Below are 17637 nucleotides of genomic sequence, written 5' to 3'. Positions count from 1 at the left end.
CAGTGCTCCTTTACGAGAGTTAAAGATGGCCGCCCACTTGTTTAGTGCTAGTCGAATTCCGCTGCTCAGTATTGGCGCCATGGCGGTAGAGGCGGAGTTTGACGTTCATCACTCAGTGCGCGTTTTCAGACTGGATCGCAAAAGTTTGCTTAGTTATCGCAAAGAGCTGAAAAAGGTTTTGTTCAGTACTAATATCACTGAAGTCAACTTGATCTCAGACTCTTCTATAGTTCGTCGCGAACAAACAGCATTGTTGGAAATCAAGGAGGATTTTCAGCGAAACAACATCTGTCTAGTGATGGAGATGGCTTTACCGAATGTTGATGCTGGCTGGCAACAAGTCAATCGAACGTTACGTTTTTCAGATTTCTCCAAAACGTTTGTCGTTTACAGTCGTCAAAGTGATCTTATCTTAAAGCTCATTGAATCAGTACATGGTCTAAATGTTAACAAAACCTTCAACTGGATACTTTCCCACAGTCTACTCAACCAGTCCGTTTTGTCGAAGATGAGCTCAAAAACAAATTTGGTCGTTATAAAACATTTCTTTCCAAATTTTGGAAGAGGCGATGAGAAAATGAAATTCAGAAATAATTTGATAAATATGCGCCCCACTGACAACTTTTGGTTGAGTCAAGCTGTAGCCCCAAACTCGCAAAATAAGACTTTTCGCGACCTAGCTAAGGGAAAAAAATGGTCTTTCCTTATCAAGAAAGCAGGTATTCATTACAATTTACTTTCAGTTGCATTCTTCCGAAATTTACATGTGTTGAATAAAATGCTTAACAATGTAACAAGGATTACGAAAACAAGAACATTATATAAATTCATTAATCGTGAGACCTTTCCTGGCGTTTATTCGAAAGCTAGAAATGATTTGAACAGCTTGCAACCATTACGCCAGATATGCCACGCGCCTTGTGGAGTTGGATATCAAGTCATCTTGTACGACGAAAACAGCGAGTGTTGTTGGCGGTGTGTATTGTGCGAGCGAGGGTGGTATCGGGCGGTCAACATGTCCCGCTGTCAACCCTGTCCTTACGACACCATGTCGACTGAAGAAAGAAACCAATGTTTACCTTATTTACAAAAACCGTTTGAATACCCAAAAGCAATTACAAAGCTTTGTTATATACCCTCTTCTATCGGTGTGGCGGTTACTCTCTTTCTTTTGAGCGTCTTTTACGGTCTCCGCCACACGCCCATCGTCAAATCAAGCGACGTTTACTTGCTATTCCCACACCTGACATCGCACCTTCTACTGTTCATGGTGGAGATGATTTCGCAGTTACCCTCCACCAAACAATCATGTTTTTGGCGTGTTTTCCTGACTGGCTTCTTATGGACTCTCTCTTCTTCCATCACCTTCGTCAAAACACAAAAATATTTATCCATCTTCTACAAAAGCCTTCGACAGACATCTCAAGAGGTCAAACAAACCAAATATTTCGTGGTAGTGACTATTTTTACATGTCAACTCACCTTCATCGCGCTTTTCATCGTAACCTCGCTATACAACGTGGAAGTGTTCACTCTCCTCCGGAATGACGTGAATATAATCAAATACATCAAATGTTCGTTGTATCCTTTTTATCTGGTCATTTTTATCTACGTTGAAGTTCTATTGCTTGTTTGCTTGATCCAAAGCTACCGTGCTCGTAAACTACCTCATAACTTTAACGAAACAAAGTTAATTTCACTGGGTGTTTTATTAGCACAAGTCTTTTTGCTTTCCTACCTCATTGCTGGCAAAGGGACCGACTTGTTGACGGAGATTCTCATGATGAATGCTGCCAACCTCTCCATTTTACTCAGTATGTACGGGCGGAAAACATTTGTTTTACTTTTTCGACCTCATCTGAATGATGTTCGCTTGTTAAATGAAGACCTTCTGGAAATGACCTACCGAAAAGTCGACAAGCAAATCGAAAGGAACTCTTCCACTTAGTAATTTATTTTATATTTTTGTATGTATCATGTAATTTTTTTTTTTTTTTGCGAGATTTGTTTTCGCGTTTTCGCGAATTTCTGTCATTTTTGCGAAAATAAAACTTGTTAAATTGCGTAACATTGCAGGCTCGTGAAAATAAACCCACTTGAAATCTTGAAAATTAGATTTCAGCGTAAAATTCTCCGTAAACGTGCATTTTTGATATTTGAAGGACCACTTTCAACAAGTTAGTTCTTGGTTGTTTTGCGAAACTTTCTGCAACACTGTTTTGCGAAAATAAATCAAGAAACTTACGCGATTGTTTTGGCTCGCGGAAATTAATCCAATGAAAGTATTTTATATGTGAAATCATTTTATATGTGAAATCTTTCAGTAGTGTGTGTGTCTGTGTGATGGGTTTATAAAAATTTGGGTAAACTTGGAAGCCAATTTTCCAAATCGGGTAATTGTGCGCCCCTATTACATTAGAAAAGAGAAAGTATCACGCGAGCAAAGCGAGCTCGAAAAAGTTAAGATATTTTTCCACTTTTGGCTGAACATTTTTAGGGTGTGAAAAATAAGGGCGGGGCGAAATTAGCAATCAATATCGCATTTTTGCGACTGCTTCTACCACGCTACTGAAACCATTTTGATTTAAAGACAATAACAACAAAAACAAATTTGATCGCTCAACCAGGCAATAATCAACAATTCATTATTTTCTGAAGTAGAGGGGTACATTCAAGTTTCAGAAGGGATTTTATTTTTCGCTAAGTTACTGGTTTTGACCAACTACTTTTTGTTACTTTCATTGTTTTTTCTCAACTTTTCCTTGGCTTCCTTTTCGTCACATGTGGAGAAAACTGCTTCTTGTTCTTCGGTAACATCCCCTCTGCCACGACCCTTCTTTCCTTCAAGAACTTAGAAGTATGAAACTCATTTCTTGGATTTGTTTTTAGGAAATCGAAAAGAACTTCCACCCAGTTTTGCGATATTTCTTTTTGGAGAAATTCAAGAGAGCGGAGAATTGGTTTCACAAGAGGCTGAACTACACCAGAAGTACCGCTGTCGCCTCCATCGGTAATTTCTTTCAACAATTTTCATTTTTCTTTCATTGATTGTGGATCTCTGCTTATCACTCACCGCTTGACATCTTCTTTTCTTTCAGTGGGGTATATTTTGGGACTTGGAGATCGACATTGTCAAAACATATTGATCGATTATAAAACAGCTGACATTGTCCACATCGATCTAGGTAGATGTTTTACTTTATTTTCAAAATCTCATAAATATGATTTTCCTGCATGCTTGATCATCTTCCAGCTTTCAACTTCTCATAAACGCTTCTCTCAAGGATCTTGTACTCTTTTCTTCTTGTTAAGGCGTGGCATTCGAACAAGGGAAATTGCTACCGACTCCAGAAACAATTCCATTTCGTCTGACACGTGACTTGGTGGATGGGATGGGTGTGGTGGGCGTTGAAGGCGTTTTTCGGCAGGCTTGTGAGAAAACAATGGAAGTGATGAGGCGTTCCAAAGAATCCATCTCCACCATCGTAGAGGTAAAGAGTAATTTTTTGTGGATGTTTATCTCTTCATTACAGAGAAATTGTCAGGACATCTGAAAACTTTCTTTACTATTGCGATTTTTTTAGGTTTTACTTTACGATCCTCTGAGCGCGTGGACGATTTCATCAGAGAAAGTGAACCGGCTTCAAAACAAAGCAAACAACATGACAGCCAATCAAAGCATTCTTGACATGACCATCGCTGATACAGAAGATATTTTTGAAGGAGAGAAAAACAAGATGGCAAACCGTGCTCTTTTGAGGTTGAATCAGAAACTGAGTGGAGTCGAAGGAGGATCTTTCCTCAGTATTCAAGGACAAATCAATTATCTCATCTTAGAAGCCAAAGATAAAAACAACTTATGTAAATTATATCCTGGATGGCAACCATGGATGTAACCCTAAGACTGCAGGGGAATTTACTTGAAGATCTATGAGATCTCAATTTTTTTTATGAAAAACGAAAAATGTGGCTGACTTCGGCAAGTGGTTACAAGAATCCCTAACTTTTTAACTCTAGCTCGACATCGAGTGCCTAACATCCATCAAGAACATCCATCTCTAGAAAAGCTTCCTTGTCAATAAGTTTTCAATATAACAATTTCTGCCCTGTATTGAAACAACGGTTTTTCGGTTATATCTTGTCTTCTTTCATGAAGATTTTATTCCTATAATTTCTAGGTGATATCTAGGAGATAAATGCTAGAAAAATTTGTTCGGATATTTTAGATAACTTAATATTTTTAGATAGTACCCCTTTATTGTTCAAAAGAAGAAATATAATTGTATTACAGAGAGTTGACACAATATCTATGTTTCAAACTCAGAGTTTCATGGTGCTCAGGCACCAATCATCAGTAATTGTATTATTATTTTCAGAAGATCGTCTCTGTTTGCCCTCTTTACAAATACAGCATTTTAGAAATTGATTGGTGAATCTAGATTCTATTTTTGAACATATAAAATACAATACTTTCATTTCCTTTAGAGAAAAAATAAGATAAAACATGGATGTTTACTTCGAGGAAGTTTCGCACCAACAACACAACAACCAAATACTCATTGTGGGTGAAGGGAATTTTTCTTTTGCAAAAGAATTTGCTCTCGCTTCTAACAAAAAGTACACCATCTACGCAACGTCGTTCGATTCGAAAGAAACAGTTCACAAAAATTCATTCGCCAAAGAGAATGTGGAAACACTCGCTACACAACATAACGTCAGAGTTCTACACAGCATCGATGCTACTGATCTGGAGAGGTTTTTTCAAGGGCAATATTTATCGAAAATCATTTTCAACTTCCCACATGTGGGTGGGAAATCCAACATCAAGAAATGTCGACAATTATTGAAGAACTTTTTCATCAGCGCTTCCAATCATCTTTGCGAGGAAGGGCGTGTTTTAGTGGCGTTATGTCAAGGTCAGGGTGGAACGCCCCTAGATGCAGATAGAGGAGGTTATGGGAACACTTGGCAAGTTGTTTCACAAGCCGAATTCTCCGGTAAGATTTTACTTTACTACAGTCTGCCCTTTACTTGGTAAGAAAATAGTAATCACATTAAAACATGTCATTTGTGTTTTTCAGGATTCATATTGAAAGATATTCGACCTTTTCATTTTGGACAACTGAAAGAATACAAACAAGCTGGATATCGTGGACAGATCGGATCCGGTTTTTTGACACGAGGAGGATTTGTTCATGTTTTCGCCATGGGAAAGAAATGTATGAACCCTGCTCCTCCATATCTTCAACTAGGGTAAGATCTAATTGAGAAGTTCATTTTTCAAAAATGATACCTAGGTTTTGATGCAAAACCCTGCCTGCCTTAACCTTTTGTGCGTGTTGTTATTTTGAATTTCTTTTTAGATTTTCAAAATGTTCAAAAGCTTTTAGCGTGAGAGTTATGAGCTCATGTTCGTACCATTGGACAGCTATTTTTTTAACTCTTTCTGAAAAGAATCGTTTTTTTTACCATTTTCGAATTCCTTTTTTAGATGTGAAGTGCCACAAATCCAAAAGGATATTCTACTTTTCAAAAGTCGGATGGAATATTCCAAGATTGCTTTTAACGCCATCCGAAATCTTTTACATAGTTTGATCGCTGAAAAATTCACCAATCTGGATGATTACTCTGATTTTTCAATCCCGGGGAAAGAAGATGCTCTAGTAGATAAAGATGGAGTTCTGTGGGCTAGGCAAATCTCACATAAAATGATAACTGAGATGTCACGCAAATGTAATGCCCCCTTTTTTCACTTTCGATCGAATCTCCTTGATGTTGCTGCTCCAGTAAACCCTATGATATCCGGACTATCCCAAAATGCAATTTTCGTAAACAAAGAAAAATGTGATATTGATGACATCATGAGTCACGTGTTTCATTGTTTCGATATCAAAACAAAAGATTGCCATGGAGATTCTATAGAAACAAAGTCACAATTTGAAGTACGGTCAAATCCGATTTATCCTGACTTTGCAAACGAAAAGGGGAAAGGGAGATCAGAGGATGTGGACATCAACCAAGTGCCAGCCTTCATTGAGCAATTACCAGCCAAATATTGGCGATCGTTTGAACCAGAATGCGTCATCTCGAGTGCGGATGAACAAGGTGTGGTCGAATATCAAAACATCTCCTGTCACGATTACAATCTGAATTCACTGGAAGAACATTATTTCGGTCGAGATAAGTACTTGATTGCCGAGGAGAAAACATCTCAACGAAAAGTATTGATCGAAGGCCATTGCGTTTTGACAATCCTTCACTACAAAGAAGAAGATGTTACAGTGTTCATTTTTCATCTGGATCAAATCTTGTTAGCGTGTTACGGTGTGTTGGACGTCCGCTGGCTTTATACTGAAGATGAGATGTTCCATTCGCTGTTGATAGACACACTTGTAAGCAAATTTTTACTTCCCATTAAATTCACGTCCTTAATTTCCTTGATTCTACCATTTTTTCTGTAACGTCATATAGATGGCTTCATGAAATGCATGTGTGAATATAGGTTGAATAGAATTGGGTTCTTGATACTCTCAAAACTCGTGCAAGCTTATACAAGAGACTGCAGGTATAAAACTTTTCCATAATAGGCACCTATTATGCCCCTAGAATCCGCCTTGTAGCCACTACCTCATTACAGGAAAATAAGTAGACAAGTATTTGTCGGCCTTGAAATTCAGTTCGTGTTAATTACGCACCTATTTATTTTTGTGTAAATATAGATTAAATACGCAGGATTGTTGATGTAAACTTTGAAAGGGAATCAGACTAGCTACTGTTTCCCGAGTGTTCTGACATTTTTATTTTCCCTTTATAGAACAAGGATGTTGAGAATCAAAGAATATCGAATTTAGAGCGAGAATATTTGAGAAGCATTAAGTTTTCGTTATGCCACCGTCATGATTTGTGTTTTTGGTTGGATGAAAAACACACCGAAAGAGATTTATTTGCCTCTATTCGTCAACTGTGCGGTGGCAACGTCCATTCTGTTCGCTTGATTAAAGTTCTAAAACATACGGAAAGCAACGTGGTGAGTTTTTGCTATCGCATGATTTACAGACGTTTGGACGGCCCCTTTCACCATGAAGTTTGTGTGAAAATGCAGAACAAACTACGCTTGTATTTGTTAACGATGGGATTCTCGTTGAGGTGAACACAAAGAATATTTTTGCTCAAAAATTTTATCATTTACATAAATCATTTACAATTGTTATATTTTTTAGAAAATTAGCTTTTCTACAATTGTTAAAAATATCAAGAATAGTGTACTTTGGATAAGGGTCAAGTATTCTTAAGAAAGTGCCAAAATTGTGGGTGAAATATTCTTAACGTATTCTTACTTTTTTAGACTCGACTTTTTTACAATCATAAGAAATATTTATCTCTAACAAAGGAAGTAGTTTTTTATGTTAACCAAATACAAAATGACTGCATTCTTATCAAATTCTGTGAAATTCACCCGAGAGTATTCTTACAATTTGGCCAATTTTCACCCTGATATTCTTACAGAAGATATTCTTATAAAAAAAGCGTGTATTAACAGGTTGATTGTTACGTCACATAATATTTTAAGAACATTAAAGCTTAAAATCAGAAAAAATTAAGAGCAGCATCAGCATTTTCGTTGAATAAAGCCCAGAAAGCCATAAAACTTCGAACTTAGAATAAAAACTGAAGTCTGTTTTTAAAAAAAGTGGCAGTCCACATTTCGATAGGAGAAAAGGTACAATTAAAAGTAATACTTCGTTTAAAAGATATTCTTAAGCGGTTGATTTTAAGGGGAGTTTCTAAACATCGACCAGAAATGGCGACCACGACCAGCGACCACGACCGGCGACCAGATAAATTTGGGTTATCGAGTTTTTCCTCTTTCTCCACCTTAGAGTCTTTCTCCTATGATCATTTATTTATCGAATTGAACAGTAAAAACTCACCCCTGTCTCTTCTACAGTAATTATAAAGCCACGTGTAGAACAGCCATTTTAACGCTCTTGGAGCTTGAATGGGGTGTCAATTTCTATCCTTTTGTATTTTCGGCATCAAATTAATTAGTGGCAAATTTTTTGCTGAAATTCATTTAGGAAGCTTTATATTTGATCATCAGATCATTATTTTGTCAAAATAAGTCATTTTGACAATGTAAGGACAATAGAATAATTGATGAGATTGATATCTCTAAAGCTGCCCTTCCCAGCTTTTGCCTACTGACAATTTCTATCTATTCATAGTAAAGACATCTCATTCAGCATAATTAAAATATTTGGTGTAATAAAGTTTACAGGCATCACACTTAATTGCCCTGTCGATATTTTTGTCAAAAAGTGTCACTTTGTCTAGAAAATGACTGGTAATGTCAAAGGTCACTTTTAGTATTCTAAGCTAGAGTAATTCTCAGCCACGTGCTCAGTGGTTCATTTGAAAGCCACATCAGGACTCGATTTGGATGTTCTTTCTCTACGGTGGAGAGAGCAGATAAACTCGATAACCCAAATTTATCTGGTCGCCGGTCGTGGTCGCTGGTCGTGGTCGCCATTTCTGGTCGATGTTTAGAAACTCCCCAAGACCCTGGTCATATAAGGTAACTTTTGACAAAAATTTTTTTGATGACGTCACTCGTCATGCCCAAAGTAAGCAAAAACCAAAAATTTCCTTTGTTCTTTTCAATAGCTATTGTATTCTAACGAAGGCTTCAGAAAAAAGTTCCCCGAGTCTAAAATGCTTATTTTATCCTAAATAAATTTTTTTTTCTGAAGTTAACATTTTTTCCAAATCTTTTTCTCAAATTTATTTCTGAATCTTTCCTTCCGATTTTTTTGAACTTTTTTTTTCTAAATCTTAATTCTAAAATTTATTTCTGAATCTTTCCTTCCATTTTTTTTTTTTTAATTTATTTCTAAATTTTTCCTTCCTTACTTTACTCATTTTTGGCCATAAAAGCTTTTGCTAGGCCTAGTTCGCGGATCCTCTCTCAAAAAAGTTTCATGATCCTATCGATCTACTTTCGAACCAATCACATGCAGTTGAGTCCCACGAAAGATGCTACGGATCCTAAGGAACAAATTGAGACTAAGTAACCAAATTTCAAAATGATACTCTAAAATGATGACTTCAAAAGTAAAAAGGCCAGATTCAGACATTTATTTCAAAATCGCGTATAATGGTGAATCTCAAAAAGATTTCCGACAAAGATTTCAAAATATTTTTTACTGTACTGCTCTCAAATTACAAACTGTAAAAATATTTTTTCACCAAAAAGAATTTATCTTTTTGGCTATCTTGAGAAATTACACGTCAACGTCGACGTCGTAATTGACGACTTCATAAAACTTAAATATCTCAAAAAGTACTTGTCAATGCATTATGAAATTTCGCCCAATGACAGCTATTCGTAATTCTTGAGAAAATAAATTATTTATAAAAAAATTTTCTGATGACGATAGCAAAATTTAGCAAAAATCGACTTTGGCTAAAAAAATGATGACGTAGTCATTTTTCTGAATATTTTTTTCATTAATCGTTTGATTTCAATGGTGCATCAATGGTGAAAGTTTCATCATTCTATTTCACGTCAACATTGTTTTAATGATGTCATCAGTTATGGTCCCCAGAAAAGTTTTTAAAGTTTTTTACAAAAGTGTTACCGTTTCATATCAGGACAGTGTCTCCCTTCTTTTCCTCTTTCAGATCAATCTTGTTCCACATCCGTGTAAATCCAATGTGAAAAAGCTTGTGAATTTAAATTGATGAGTAAGCAAGCGATGTCACTCTTATTTAAAAACATAACCTTTAAGAGCTCATCAACGTTCACTTTTAGGTGGGGAAAATAGACAAAAAAATTAGAAGAAAGATTTGAAACAAAGTAAAGAATTATCTTGAATAGTTATACAAATACATTCTTTACAAACATTTAAGATGATATGGTATCTATGAGTCTTTATCAAATTTCATAAAATTATTTATGCTGTTACTTTTGTATAAATCCTTTGCAAAAGTTATTTCTTAAAAATCAAATTTTTCACTTTATCGTAAAAATATTTGGCATGAAAAAAAAAGAGAAAATCGTAATATATCAAAATATCTCTGTTTTAAATGAAGTTCTATTTTACTCTTTTCGCAACTTTGAAATTCGACTTAAAGTCAAAAATATTGTGCCCTTGCAACAATTTTTCGATATCTTCCTTAAATGGATTTTTCGTAATTCTATTTCTAAATTTCTAATTTGAAGGGTAGACTCTCCAAGTTTTCCTAGACGAATGCTAACAGAACATGAACATACAACAGACCCTTTAACAAATCAACCAAAACCCTTCACTAAAAAATAAATCATTTACAAAATTGTTTATCTTTTGATCAAGAAAAAAACTTTAATCAATTTTTACTATTTTACAAAATATATAATATTTGTGGAGAAAATGTTCATTTACGTATATCTAACTTAAAATCCTAAAAAAATTCCAAAAATGTTAATTATTTATATTCTTTGTTATGAAACGATCATGGTTTCAGCCCACTTTTCAGGTACCCCCATTGAAGCATGGTAACCCCAACGAGTTAGGTACTTCCATTCAGTCGATAATTTTTACGAATTGACTAGCTTTGTTATTATGCTATAAAGATGGCGACTGTAAATCAAAACAGTCACATTTGAAAAATATAGCAAAAGACGACGTGGAAACAAATGAGAATCAAAATTGGAGTGGAAACTGGGCGCAGGGGTAAAACAATTCAAGAATTTTATAAAATGTACACAGCCTCCAGAGCCTCCATCAAAACAGCTAGGTACCCTCAATGAATAGGTAACCCCAAAGAATCTCAAAATATTAGCCCCCGACCCCTAGCCTGACCTAGGTGCCCTTCAGATTTCTGGGGGGGGGCTGACACTACGATTGAGTTTACTTTTGAATCGTAGAATTTCTTATTACTCCCTACTCTTGCGTCAGAGAAAATCTCACAATCCTCTGCATGGTGATGCCCCATCAATGCAATTCACTTTTCATAAATTACGTCACGAACATCACTTGCCTTGTTTTGAAATTATTGCCATTGTGATCAACTCCCAGCGGATTTTATTACAACTACTTTCTATTCATAAAAAACCATTTAATGTCTCAAAGAGATATGATCACCAAGGATATTGTTTGAGTACGAGGCAAGTGATGTTCGCTCGGTTTTTTTAAGGTTTCATTATTTCTAATTTGTCTCAATCATAAAGACTTTTCCCTTTCAGGAGGTTCAACCCATGAAATCATAATTACTTATCCTTGCCTATTAAGTATTTTTCACTCCACGATTACTTCGCTTCTCCTTTCATTGGAGAAGGTACGCAGAAGATTTCTAAATTTGAAAACAAGTGAACTACTTATTTTCAGTTGGCATTACATAATAAGGTCACAGTGCTGTCAAATTTTCAGCTCTGTTGAATCAACTTTCTTGGAAATTTTGTCCAATGTTCAATTTTCATCTTTAAAAGAGAAGTCTCGCTGCAGAAATCCAAACGCAGCGCTTAAAGCTGCATTTCAAAGCACTGCAATTTTATGCAATTCTTCCGAGCTAACATTGAAAAAATATAATAATATTTGCTGCATTGTTAAACATACGAAAATAATGAAAGGAGTTACTCATCGGCATATTGGCGTTTATCTTGGAACCATTCTTCCAGCGTCCATTGCAGCGTTTCGAAAGTGGGGCGTTCTTCTGGTGTGGCGTTCCAACAATGAAGCATCTCGTCGTAAAATTCGTCCGGACAGTCACGTGGTTTCGGTAACCGGTAACCATGCTCCACTGCGCGAATCGTCTGAAAAGAAACAGTTATTTCAAATCAAGGAACTTTATTTAAGTTACTAGATCAAATGAAATATACAGTAAACTCCCGGTTATTCGAAGCTCCAAGGGGGTTGAGAATCTACTTCGAATAACCGTTCGACGATCTCCCAATAAGAAAAATTCGAATAACTGAGGGTGATTTAGCCTATAATGTACCCTCAAGGGGAATGGAAATCGCTTCGAATAACTGAAAGTTCAAATAACTGAGGGTGATTTAGCCTATAATGTACCCCCAAGGGGAATAAAAATCGCTTCGAATAACTGAAAGTTCAAATAACTGAGGTTAGAATAACCGAGAGTATTTTTGCCTTGGTTGAGTAAGCAGATCCAAGGGGAACGCCATCTCACTTCGAATAACCGAATTATTCGAATAAGTGCAGGTTCGAATAACCGGGAATCTACTTTATATAATAAAATATATATTAAACTAATTTGATGTAAATCCCCATAGTGCGACTGACCCACTTTTTAATTTTTGGTACTTAAAAGTACTAAGAAGACAAAAGCTTTTGAAATGTTTAGACAAAAAAAGTATCAACTTATCTTCAGTCCTCTGTGATTACATTTTACGTGGATTAATTTTCGCGTGGACTTTTTTTTCGCGAATTGAGAATCCAAAATTTTGGCAAATTGACCTCTTGATTTCTTTCATTTTCCTAGATTTTTCGCGAGGACTTTTTTTCACGAAAATGGCCAAAATTCGCGAAAATTAATCCACACAAAAATCAATCAGTAAACGGTATATTGAAAAACATAGGTCTGATAAATCTTTCGAAAAAGATGAGTGTTATAATTTTCTCACCTCTACATTGGACATGGCAGCGTAGGGTGTTTTCCCGTAAGTCACACACTCATACATGAAAATGCCGAATGACCAGACGTCCGATTTGGTTGTAAATTTATTGTAAGTGCACGATTCCGGTGCTGTCCACTTGATTGGGAACCTGGAGCCTTGTTGTGCGTCATAATCTCCATCCACGATGCACCGCGATAAACCTGAAGAAGAAGAAGAGAAAAATGACGTCACTTCATGCTTCATAGAGGTTCGAAAGAGTTCCAAATGCCATGGCCGTTTTCTCCGCAAAAAATCGAAAAGGATGAAATAGTTGGCAATTAGATAAATGGCCGGGGTAGGCCCACAGATATCGTATATAAAACACTAGATAGAACTACTCTGTATTTCCCAAGCAACGACAGGGGAAGCAAAATAACCCACCATCTTTGCTGAAAGTAGGACACATCTAGTGTTTTATACATCTGATATCTGTGACTAGGCCCCAACCAAATTTTCTTACCAAAGTCAGCAATTTTGACGATGTTATTTTCGCCGACCAATATATTCCTAGCAGCTAAATCTCGATGAATAAAGTTTTTGGATTCGAGGAAAGACATTCCTTGCGCTACTTGCGCACAAATATCCACTAGTTCGTGAAACTGCAGATGTTTTCCTTCTCCATGTCGAAAATAGTCCAAAAGAGAACCGTTTTTCATAAGTTCCGTGATAATGAGAATAGGTTCTCGTATCGTCACCACTGCGTATAATTTGATCAATTTATCATGACGTAATTTTTTCATAATGGCGGCTTCATCAAGGAATTGTTCTTTATCCATGGAACCTTCTTTGAGGGATTTGATGGCGACGGGCGTTTGGTTATTCCACACACCCTCCCACACTTCGCCAAATTGTCCAGAACCGAGTTTCTTTTTCATTGTCAATTTATCACGTGGAATTTCCCATTGGTCTTTGTGCGAAAGGTCATAAATCGGAGCCGCTTCCTTAAATATCAAAAGTTTATCTTAAAAGTCAATTTACAGTAAAAAGCTGTCTAAATTTTGATATTAATTCATAACATAAATGTTTAATAAATTTAAGTGAATCAATTACGCGATAACTGCGTTTTGTTTTCATTTTGATAAAACCTTGAACTGCGATATGACTTTAAATAAAGTAAAATAGAAAATACATAAGAATGAAATTACACTGACCTTGACGCAAGGTTCTCGAAGTTTAACCATTCCGAGCTCATCAGAGGAATGGCTGTAATAATCCACCAACTCTGTCAAAGTATTAAATTCCGATTTCCTGGCAATGAAATAGCGACCATGGTCTGTAGATTTGATGCGATAATGTCTGATGAGATCACCATCACGGATAGAGAGAGCGAATAATTTTTCAGCAGATCCTGAACGACTTTCACTTCTACGGATGAGAAACGAACCATGGCTGTTGCCTTCAATCATGAGGAACCTCTCAGCTTCTTGTCGTTTGATGTCACCAAAGAACCATCTAAAATACGAAAAAAATATTAATAACCTATACTCTATTCACACTTGGAAGGGTTTTAGGGGAATCCGTCATTTAGAAAACGAACAGCTAAGCGAAATGTAATCCCTTGCTAATTTCTTATTTTGCGGAGAACAAATCTCGAGTCGATTTGGAAAGGCGATTCCATTAGAACTTAAAGAACGTTAAGTAAAACAGTCCAAAACTTGAATCGCTCTAAAAACTAAATGGCAATTTCATGGGCTGGAAAATTTAAAGTTATGAGTTTTTTTATCCTGGAAAATACTATGTTTGAAATTCGGCTATATATATATATATATATTTGCCTAGTACATCAGGATGTGCGAGGATGTCCCCTGCCTGGTGTCTAGTGCAGTCGGCTCCAAAGGAGTCTAAGGTGTTTACACCTTTGTTGATTCATGTTTTGTTTTCTTCTCCTGTCAGTCTACCTGGAGTTTTTTGTCATCTTGTACAGGCCGCTGGGGTAATGTCGCCTGACTGTCTTAAATGACAGTCAGCCTGTCCCAAGCCAGGATAAAGACAGAGGGACCCAGAGAGGACTAATTACCCTTTCATTGTAACATCGTCTCTCTAAGGGGAAAAAGAATTCGGCCACTCTTTGTTGTTTGTAGTTCTGATAGGAGAAAACATTTTATTTTTTCATACTATATATATATCTCTCTAAGAGGAAAAAGAATTCGGCCACTCTTTGTTGTTTGTAGTTCTGACAGGAGAAAACATTTTATTTTTTCATACTATATATATATATATATACAGCTAACACTTTTATAAAGGCCTATCCTACACGAGTTTCTGGAAGCATGATAGATATATATTTATCCCGCATCAGTAAGATTCTAACGATTTCATTGGTCAAAAGACATCACGTGGAGGTGGGATATAAACCGTATCTGTCTCCCTCACGTTCGATTGAGAAAAAAACGAAGACATTGCATATTGACGAATGTGCTTTCGAATGTTTTGATCAAGATTCGAATGTTTTGTTTTGAAAAGAATTGAAATCGAAATTGAAATGGTCGGAGTTGAGAAAGTCAACAAACAGAAAATCTTCAAAGTTATTTTGATTTTTACTTTTCTTGAGTTTATATGGATACAGCACGAGCTTTAATTGCGATGTTATAAAATGCAACTTTCACGGATCCCACTTTCACTGTTTGATTTACTTAGTAGCTCTTTGATGTAAGTATCTACTTGCTTGATGGATAGTTCTGAAATTTTTTCGTGGTTTTGGAAAAGATGCAAGGGACTTCAACGGGATAAATCCGTTGCACGGTCGTCTAGAGGTGGGATACGGGATATACAGGGATTAGTAAAACCGTATTGGGACTCGGCAAGCCTCGCCACCAATACGGTTTTACTGACCCTGTATATCCCGTATCCCACCTCGAGAAGACCGTGTAACTAATAATATTTGCTACGTCAAAAGAAAGCCAGCAAGTAAAATTCAAAAATACCAGAGCTCTAAATTTAAAAGGAATATTGACAAAGACAATAACAGGTACTCTTAGGTTCCAAATAAACGGGCCCCCGCTTGTTAATTTTTCGAAAATTTTCCAACCCCCGGACCTTATTAGGACCCACCGTTTATTAATTTTTAAGAATATTTTCAGCTGTCAAAGAGAAGGCCCCTTATTTTGATCTAAATAGCCTGATTATAGCCTATATTTACCTTATTTTTGGGTTCTCAGAAGTACAATTTCCAACCCCCGGCAATTAGGTCCCACCCCGTTTATTAAAATCTCGAAACATTTCCCCCCCCCCCCCCGTTTATTCGAACCTAAGAGTAATTCCTTTCTATTTAAAAAACTTACGGTTCAGCTTCAAGAGATTTGCTTCTTGCCACATAGTTGCATGGGATGAATCCTTTCTTGCCAGAGGTCCTGGATCTTGCCAACCACCAATCCCCTTGATCTTCGATCACTTCCAAAAGCTCCCCTGAAATGTAATGGAAATGTCACTTTAGTCACTCTGGCAATAGAAAATAAGTTCTTGATCTTTTCTGTTCTGCTCTTTTTTTTTTCAATTACACGCTTTTTTTATAAGAATATCTTCTATAAGATGTCAGGGAGAAAATTGGCCAAATCGTAAGAATACCCTAAGAATACCCTCTAGGGTGTGTTTCACAGAATTTGATAAGAATACAGTCATTTTGTATTTGGTTAACAGAAAAAAAACTGCTTCCTTTGTTATGTTAGACTTGAATTTAAACTTTGAGGCAGAAATGTAATTTTAGCTCCAAATGTTCATTTAAAAGTCAAAAACTCTCAAATTGATCATTTCTTATGTTTGTAAAAAAGTCAAGTCTAAAAAAGTAAGAATACGTTAAGAATATTTCACCCTCAATTTTGGCACTTTCCTATAAGAATAAACCCTCATCCAAAGTACACTATTCTTATAAAAAAAGCGTGTATAAGATTGAAATTATCAAAGCATCAAGAGGGATGAATATTTTAAATGAAGAAAGTTACCTTTATTGAAAGACAAGTCGTCATCTGTTCGTGCATGATAACTGTAGATGCCAACCACTAGAGTTGCATTAGGATTTGGGAAGGGAGGTGTGGGTGGAGCTTCTTTGGAGGGCGGGGGTGGTATACGGTCTTGTTGATCAGTAACATAAACATTTCGACTCTTGGGTTGTGTGGCTGCACCAGAGATATTCAATTGTGCTTTCGGAGCAGAAGCTTGCGATGAGGAAGGTGAGGTTCCCAAACAGTTTCCCATACCACACTTTTCTACTGTAGTTCAATTTATTTAAAATAAGTTTTTCTTTCCATACTATCAATAAACAAACAATTATTATATTTAAAATTCAGGCCTATTATCTTTATATTCACTCTTATCCCAATGCAACTATTGTAGAATGTGTAGCCAATCTAAGTCAAGTACACAGTTCACTCTTTTTTAATAAGCATACGGGAAAATCGGGTCAAGGCTAAATATGCTAAGCAAAATCTCATTTTCAGCCTTAATTTATGCTTATTTATATGCTTAGACTTCGATTTGTTGATTTTCTTTGGGTTCATGAAAATTTCAAATCAATTTTTCTTTGTAATTTGGCGCTGTGTTCTACAAAAGTTCAAACAGCTTTAAAAGTAGCCCTAAAAAGTTCAGCGTCTTAAAAAATTTGCACGAATTTTTTTAGCATTAAGCTTATTTTTTACCCAATTTGAGCCTAAGAATGCTTATAAACGTTATGCTTATAAAAAAAGAGAATGTTTCAGTAATTATCATGGTTTTTAAAACGGCAGGTACAAAATGCATAAAACATAATGCATATTGCATAATGCATAATAGTATTGTGTAATTTACAGAACAATTTTATATTTTCTAAAACCGGCAGGTACAAAATGCATAAAACATAATGCATATTACATAATGCATAATAGTATTGTGTAATTTACAGAACGATTTTTCTAAAACTCTTCTTTGTAGAGGCTAAAACCGCGAAAACCTTTTTAGAAGAGTTTCTTAAGTAAACATTCCAGGGATTTCCCCAGACATGATATTTACTT

At 36.1% G+C, this 17637-nt stretch overlaps 3 protein-coding genes across 4 annotated transcripts in view; 2 read left to right on the top strand and 1 right to left on the bottom strand.

Annotated features, from left to right (window-relative positions):
• Positions 1-4288, top strand: part of LOC136814036 (serine-protein kinase ATM-like) — a 47939-nt gene extending 43651 nt beyond the window's left edge. For both annotated transcript variants that reach the window (XM_067070545.1, XM_067070550.1), the window contains exons 62-65: positions 2890-3010; positions 3099-3185; positions 3313-3491; positions 3585-4288. In XM_067070545.1, coding sequence (XP_066926646.1) covers positions 2890-3010; positions 3099-3185; positions 3313-3491; positions 3585-3896 — 699 coding nt within the window. In that variant the 3' untranslated portion in view covers positions 3897-4288. The remainder of the gene's footprint in view (positions 1-2889; positions 3011-3098; positions 3186-3312; positions 3492-3584) is intronic.
• A 195-nt stretch (positions 4289-4483) lies between these two features.
• LOC136814026 (ferredoxin-fold anticodon-binding domain-containing protein 1 homolog) lies at positions 4484-7319 on the top strand. Its single transcript, XM_067070534.1, has 4 exons — positions 4484-4997; positions 5082-5253; positions 5492-6392; positions 6815-7319. The coding sequence occupies exons 1-4, from the start codon at positions 4505-4507 to the stop codon at positions 7148-7150; spliced, it is 1902 nt and encodes a 633-aa protein (XP_066926635.1). The 5' UTR covers positions 4484-4504; the 3' UTR covers positions 7151-7319.
• A 2963-nt stretch (positions 7320-10282) lies between these two features.
• LOC136814019 (tyrosine-protein kinase Src42A-like) lies at positions 10283-16896 on the bottom strand. The gene is made up of 6 exons (XM_067070529.1): positions 16594-16896; positions 15937-16060; positions 13807-14107; positions 13116-13596; positions 12623-12816; positions 10283-11791 (listed from the first exon to the last, which is right to left on the bottom strand). Exons 1-6 carry the CDS (start codon positions 16844-16846, stop codon positions 11612-11614), a joined length of 1533 nt encoding a protein of 510 aa, XP_066926630.1. The 5' UTR covers positions 16847-16896; the 3' UTR covers positions 10283-11611.
• Between the last annotated feature and the right edge of the window lie 741 nt (positions 16897-17637).

This window comes from Clytia hemisphaerica, unplaced genomic scaffold (genome assembly GCF_902728285.1).
Source record: "Clytia hemisphaerica strain Z4C2 unplaced genomic scaffold, Clytia hemisphaerica genome assembly, whole genome shotgun sequence".
Classification (NCBI taxonomy): Eukaryota; Metazoa; Cnidaria; class Hydrozoa; order Leptothecata; family Clytiidae; genus Clytia; species Clytia hemisphaerica.
Note: the sequence above shows the minus strand (reverse complement) of the source record. Positions and strands in the feature narration are given on the sequence as shown.

What these genes read in the sequence shown, in the direction of transcription:
- LOC136814026 (XM_067070534.1), top strand. Translation starts at nt 4,505, where the DNA reads ATGGATGTTTACTTCGAGGAAGTTTCGCACCAACAACACAACAACCAA. An exon ending in TTCACAAGCCGAATTCTCCG is followed by an intron (nt 4,998 to 5,081) that starts GTAAGATTTTAC and finishes TGTGTTTTTCAG; the next exon opens with GATTCATATTGAAAGATATT. An exon ending in CGCTGTTGATAGACACACTT is followed by an intron (nt 6,393 to 6,814) that starts GTAAGCAAATTT and finishes TTCCCTTTATAG; the next exon opens with AACAAGGATGTTGAGAATCA.
- LOC136814019 (XM_067070529.1), bottom strand. Translation starts at nt 16,846, where the DNA reads ATGGGAAACTGTTTGGGAACCTCACCTTCCTCATCGCAAGCTTCTGCT. An exon ending in TTCGAGAACCTTGCGTCAAG is followed by an intron (nt 13,597 to 13,806) that starts GTCAGTGTAATT and finishes TTGATATTTAAG; the next exon opens with GAAGCGGCTCCGATTTATGA. An exon ending in CGTCAAAATTGCTGACTTTG is followed by an intron (nt 12,817 to 13,115) that starts GTAAGAAAATTT and finishes CTTCTTCTTCAG; the next exon opens with GTTTATCGCGGTGCATCGTG.